This window comes from Schistocerca nitens, chromosome 4 (assembly GCF_023898315.1).
Source record: "Schistocerca nitens isolate TAMUIC-IGC-003100 chromosome 4, iqSchNite1.1, whole genome shotgun sequence".
In the NCBI taxonomy this organism is placed as follows: Eukaryota; Metazoa; Arthropoda; class Insecta; order Orthoptera; family Acrididae; genus Schistocerca; species Schistocerca nitens.
The window spans coordinates 435,516,589-435,523,523 of record NC_064617.1 but is presented as its reverse complement, the minus strand read 5'-3'; the positions used below and the strand labels follow the sequence as shown (position 1 = coordinate 435,523,523).

At 39.3% G+C, this 6,935-nt stretch overlaps 1 protein-coding gene across 1 annotated transcript in view; it reads left to right on the top strand.

Moving 5' to 3' along the window:
• Positions 1–1,981: 1,981 nt before the first annotated feature.
• The window catches only part of LOC126253287 (aminopeptidase N-like), a 210,371-nt gene continuing 205,417 nt past the window's right edge, over positions 1,982–6,935 (top strand). The window contains exon 1 of the mRNA XM_049954513.1: positions 1,982–2,059. Coding sequence (XP_049810470.1) covers positions 2,021–2,059 — 39 coding nt within the window. The 5' untranslated portion in view covers positions 1,982–2,020. The remainder of the gene's footprint in view (positions 2,060–6,935) is intronic.

The window sequence follows — 6,935 nt, the reverse complement described above, 5'->3', positions numbered from 1 at the left end:
ATTCTTTAAGAATAATATGGAAAAGTTTCATAATCGAATTCTGGCTAGAAATATGTTTTTAAAAAATTGTTTGGGCGTCTAAGCATTGCGGGACAAAAGCGCAAGTGAAAGAAAGAAAGGAATCGGCAAAAGTGCTTACAGAATAGTACCAAAGAACCAAACTTCGACCTCAATACGTTGCAATTGTCAATCGTCGTCAGAACACTGCTCTGTATAATTGTGAATGCGTTATATCCGAGCTAAGGAATTCGGACGTAGGGAAACCGTTGGTGCTCATATGGTGTGTGCTTTCTGAACCAAGACAGCTGAAGTGTTTGATGTGTCAAGGGGCACTGTGTCGAAGATTTATACCACATACAAGGAAAACGAAAAACATCATCCAATAAGTCACAAAGCGGACGACAGTGTGTTGAGTGATCGTGACTGATCCTCGTTGAAGAGAACTATTAGAAAAATAAGAGGACGGCAGCTGCAAAAGTCACTGCAGTAATAAATGTCTCACCTGCGAATACTACCAGCACGAGCCAGAATGTGCAAAACCACTCATCCACTCATCAGTGATGCAAATTCTCGTAACAGGAAACGTGCTGCCGAAGCCATAGAACTTGGACCACGGAGCAACGGGAGAACGTCATTTGGTCACATGAGTCTTGTTACACTGTTTTCCACTTCTGACCGACTTTGCGTCGCAAGAGTGAAACATGGCGGTGGTGCAGTGGTGATTTAGGTAGCCACATTGTGATGTTCTATAGGCCCCATGAGTACACTGCAAGGCTGCATCACCACCAAGGATCAGGTCCACCTCATGGTACAATATTAGTTTCTAAATGGTGTTACTGTGCTCCAAGACGTCAGGCTCCTGTTGACACAGCTCACATCGTCCAGGATTGGTTTTGTGAACACAAGGATGAAATGTCGCATCTCTCCAGACCACTCAGGTGACGAGATCTCAATGTTATTGAGCCTATAGGTCTACTTTGGAGAGAAGGGTGCATGATTGTTATCGACCTGCTTCACCGTTACCTAAACATGGCACTGTCTTGCAGGAATAATGGTACAAGATTCCCTTGAAGATCATACAGTATCTGTATTTATCCATTCTGAGAATACTGGAAACGATTTTGAATGCCAACGGTTTTCCTACACTGTATTAGGGATGTTAATGTGCTATGTTTTTTGTCTTCACTTAAAACTTCCGGGCTGATAGGCCGTGGTCGAAGTATAAAACTGTCTCCTGACGTTTCGTCTCCGACTGCGGGAGATATCCTCGGAGGTAAAGCTTTACCTCCGAGGATGTTTCCCGCAGTCGGAGACGAAACGTCAGGAGACAGTTTTATACTTCGACCACGGACTATCAGCGCGGAAGTTTTAAGTGAAGACAATACCGGCCGTGAAAGTTTACATTGTATGTTTTTTGTGTTTCTATATTTTTGTCCACCCCTGTAGTTCATGGGTAGTTGTAACATTGTGTAAGCGCTCAGAATAGCCCAATTTTCTGAGTAGTTTGCGAGAAACAGGTGTTCTCCATCACGATTAATATTTAGTCGCTACTGTTATTGTCTGATTAGGACGATGTTATCATTACATCGATCAATAAAGTTTTATTATCAACAGTTACTGATAAGGTATTTCACAAATCTTATTTCAACTGGATGTAATCCAGATCGCTTTTTTGTGGATTAATCTTGGTTGCCACACGTAACACTAGAGCTCTGTGGCCTTGTAAGTATACCAGACGAAATGATCGGCTGCTGATAGCGAGTAATGTAGTGTTGTGAGTGACAATGTACTTTATTCGACTGTTGTATTAATGGATTTAATGTAGGCCGTCATCTGATTAGCGGGAGGAAACTTATGTAAGGTCGGGCCATACTGTTTTGTCACAAGTTGACTTCTTATCGATGTCAAGTGCAATCCCTTTGTCTATCACGGCACTTGACCGTGATCAATGTAGGGCGTGTTTTGACCAGTGACTGATAGGTGTCTCCTCACAGGGGATAAAAAAAGTGGCCTGAAACGGATGAACGCTCATTCGTTCAGTGTGCAGACAATAGCAAAGGTGAGTTCCATCTTTAGAAACTGAAGATCTCAGTAGTGTTCGGGTCTTCCTGAAGTGTATCTTAGAATTTCATTTTCATCCAATCCGGCCGCTATCAGCATTTACGTACATTTGTCTATCGCCATTCACAGTGCCATAATCAAGAGCTGATGAAACGTTTTCATCTATAAGCTGCTAAGATATGGCGCGAATTTTGCTTTACGTCTTAGGCAAACAAAGGCAATTTGGCTTGCTGAAGCGACGCCGTGAAGTTGAGCGAAGTCCACTTCTAAATTTGAATTTATTCTACCTTAACAATTTCATAATTTGTTTATTCATGAAAATGCTTTTAATAGAGCGCCCTCCACTACGCTATATCAGAATACTACCAAATTTATCTATCATTTTCTGCAAATATTTTTTGAAGTTTTTGAAATATCTTAAGCGTTTACCTTGACTCATCGCTTCTTCTTATTCAGTATGTATTTTTTATCGTACAACACAGATTTTTACTGCGTAACGTTAGACGTACTTGCAGCAGACTTACACGATTATGGGTTTCAGACTTATCTGTTTGTTCTGGTATTTTATTTTGCATACGTTTCAGTCTCAGCAGAAGGTACTATTCTCCATGTCAGTTTGCTTGAAGTTATCACTTGTTCGGCAAAACCTATGAAAGCGATAGTTTTGCTACGAGTTAAACTGAATAATGTTCAAGCCGTGATGTTACCTTCAATCGTAGTGCTCCTGAAATAATAAGAACGCGTGTCTCTGGCAACATACGAACATTAGGGCACAGCGAAATCCTGGCTTATCGAAAACATAAAAACTTTTCTGATACTTCATGACCCAAGCCTCAGACAGACAGAATGTGATGCTACGTAAATCTCTGTACAACTGCTATCGAAACCATATGACACGACTCCACTTACATACCTTACGTACATATTTTAAAAAAATGCGTAACACTGTGTTGCATGTAATAATGTTATTTTTATTTTGCTACCTGTTTCGGTTCTGAACCATCAAGCTGTCAATGTACCATTATCTTGTATTCTTTTAACAGTTTACAATTTTTCTTGACGGTTATGGTTTTCTGTGATAACTTATGTTAAAGCATGTATGACATGTGATACATTTGCGATAATTTTCCTGCTGTTGACGATGGTTCAGAACCTAAATCGGTTGCAAAATAAAAAATAACATTATTGCAGACAGCACAGCGTTATGCATTTTTTTAAGTTTGTGCATGCTGTTGACCGTCGCCTTAGCAACATACTTATGTATATAATCTGTATACAATACTACATTTCGGATGAGATTTAACAACAAAAATTAACATATTAGTCTTTCTACCACTGTTGTTGTTGTTGTGGTCTTCAGTCCTGAGACTGGTTTGATGCAGCTCTCCATGCTACTCTATCCTGTGCAAGCTTCTTCATCTCCCAGTACCTACTGCAACCTACATCCTTCTGAATCTGCTTAGTGTATTCATCTCTTGGTCTCCCTCTACGATTTTTACCCTCCACGCTGCCCTCCAATACTAAATTGGTGATCCCTTGATGCCTCAGAACATGTCCTACCAACCGATCCCTTCTTCTGGTCAAGTTGTGCCACAAACTCCTCTTCTCCCCAATCCTATTCAGTACCTCCTCATTCCATGTTTCACTTCCATACATGGCTACACTCCATACAAATACTTTCAGAAATGACTTCCTGACACTTAAATCTATATTCGATGTTAACAAATTTCTATTCTTCAGAAACGCTTTCCTTGCCATTGCCAGTCTACATTTTATATCCTCTCTACTTCTACCATCATCAGTTATTTTGCTCCCCAAATAGCAAAACTCCTTTACTACTTTAAGTGTCTCATTTCCTAATCTAATACCCTCAACATCACCCGACTTAATTCGACTACATTCCATTATCCTCGTTTTGCTTTTGTTGATGTTCATCTTATATCCTCCCTTCAAGACACCATCCATTCCGTTCAACTGCTCTTCCAAGTCCTTTGCTGTCTCTGACAGAATTACAATGTCATCGGCGAACCTCAAGGTTTTTATTTCTTCTCCATGGATTTTAATACCTATTCCGAATTTTTCTTTTGTTTCCTTTACTGCTTGCTCAATATACAGATTGAATAACATCGGGGAGAGGCTACAACCCTGTCTTCCTCCCTTCCCAATCACTTCTTCCCTTTCATGTCCCTCGACTCTTATAACTGCCATCTGGTTTCTGTACAAATTGTAAATAGCCTTTCGCTCCCTGTATTTTACCCCAGCCACCTTTAGAATTTGAAAGAGAGTATTCCAGTCAACATTGTCAAAAGCTTTCTCTAAATCTACAAATGCTAGAAACGTAGGTTTGCCTTTCCTTAATCTTTCTTCTAAGATAAGTCGTAAGGTCAGTATTGCCTCACGTGTTCCAGTATTTCTACGGAATCCAAACTGATCTTCCCCGAGGCCGGCTTCTACTAGTTTTTCCATTCGTCTGTAAAGAATTCGTGTTAGTCTTTTGCAGCTGTGGCTTATTAAACTGATTGTTCGGTAATTCTCACATCTGTCAACACCTGCTTTCTTTGGGATTGGAATTATTATATTCTTCTTGAAGTCTGAGGGTATTTCGCCTGTTTCATACATCTTGCTCACCAGATGGTAGAGTTTTGTCAGGACTGGCTCTCCCAAGGCCGTCAGTAGTTCCAATGGAATGTTGTCTACTCCGGGGGCCGTGTTTCGACTCAGGTCTTTCAGTACTCTGTCAAACTCTTCACGCAGTACCGTATCTCCCATTTCATCTTCATCTACATCCTCTTCCATTTCCATAATATTGTCCTCAAGTACATCGCCCTTGTATAGACCCTCTGTATACTCCTTCCACCTTTCTGCTTTCCCTTCTTTGCTTAGAACTGGGTTTCCATCTGAGCTCTTGATGTTGATACAAGTGGTTCTGTTATCTCCAAAGGTCTCTTTAATTTTCCTGTAGGCAATATCTATCTTACCCCTAGTGAGATAAGCCTCTACATCCTTACATTTGTCCTCTAGCCATCCCTGCTTAGCCATTTTGCACTTCCTGTCGATCTCATTTTTGAGACGTTTGTATTCCTTTTTGCCTGCTTCATTTACTGCATTTTTATATTTTCTCCTTTCATCAATTAAATTCAATATTTCTTCTGTTACCCAAGGATTTCTACTAGCCCTCGTCTTTTTACCTACTTGATCCTCTGCTGCCTTCACTACTTCATCCCTCAAAGCTACCCATTCTTCTTCTACTGTATTTCTTTCCCCCATTCCTGTCAATTGTTCCCTTATGCTCTCCCTGAAACTCTGTAGAACCTCTGGTTCTTTCAGTTTATCCAGGTCCCATCTCCTTAAATTCCCACCTTTTTGCAGTTTCTTCAGTTTTAATCTACAGGTCATAACCAATAGATTTTGGTCAGAGTTCACATCTGCCCCCGGAAATGTCTTACAATTTAAAACCTGGTTCCTAAATCTCTGTCTTACCATTATATAATCTATCTGATACCTTTTTGTATCTCCAGGGTTCTTCCATGTATACAACCTTCTATCATAATTCTTAAACCAAGTGTTAGCTATGATTAAGTTGTGCTCTGTGCAAAACTCTACCAGGCGGCTTCCTCTTTCATTTCTTAGCCCCAATCCATATTCACCTACTACGTTTCCTTTTCTCCCTTTTCCTACACTCGAATTCCAGTCACCCATGACTATTAAATTTTCGTCTCCCTTCACTATCTGAATAATTTCTTTTATTTCATCATACATTTCTTCAATTTCTTCGTCATCTGCAGAGCTAGTTGGCATATAAACTTGTACTACTGTAGTAGGTGTGGGCTTCGTATCTATCTTGGCCACAATAATGCGTTCACTAATCGTTCTATTAGTGAAACATGCTTCAAATAACCAACAAAAATCATATTTTAGTTATTTTATGCTGAACATGATAATGGAATGGTATTGAACTGAACAACAATAGTAAAACAAAAATACCTTCCACGCTGTAGTTTCTACTCGTTTTTTAATTAAAAACATCTGTAGAGAATATAAAAACCTACCTGAAAAAAAACTATTTTCATTAAATCATTGTTAGATGCTTTATATTGTTAGGCAAATGATCAGTTGTTAGTACATCCTGAACATCTTTCTCAGCTTACTGTAGTTTTACTGATATTGATTGAAGATAATTTTTGAGCAGACTTCGCTCTCACTACTTGCTTTGTGCGATAAATGTCTTATTTATAGGTTGCATTCTACCGTGAGACAAATGTGGGTGAAATTTTGAGCTAATTTTTGTTTGTTTCCTGAGTAACAGTGACCTGAAAATACGAGTCGGTGAACTTAGCTGTTTGAGAAGCTCAGTACTACGTTCCTTCCAGTTCATTCATCAATATGTAGGCCAAAAACGTTTGAAACCTATTACATTATTCACAGAGTCAGTTTCTTGTGCCAAATTAATTGTCGATGTTATTTCATTACAGTACATAACTGAATATACTATTTTACTTGAAAATTAAGGAAGAGTTTGATTGCATAGCTACTATATGATTATTTGCTAAAAACCTTGACAGTTTCTTTCAGTGCTGTTCCTATAACAGAGTTATTATTTGTGCTATCCGCGAACAGTACTAACTAGGCCTGATGTTCTTTGAATGGAGGGTCATTCACAGTTGAGGGTACTTCAAATAGTAAGTTATACTTTATTATGGCAGGCCAAATAACTTTTATCGAATGCTGAACAAAACTTCAGAGTGACACAGATACATAACACTATTTTTGAACATAGACGCCAGCTCTCTGTAAACAACGGTCGGAACGTTTGAACAATCGTTCTATTTCTCAACGATAAAAAACCACTCTTTGGTCGCGGATCCGTTCGAGAA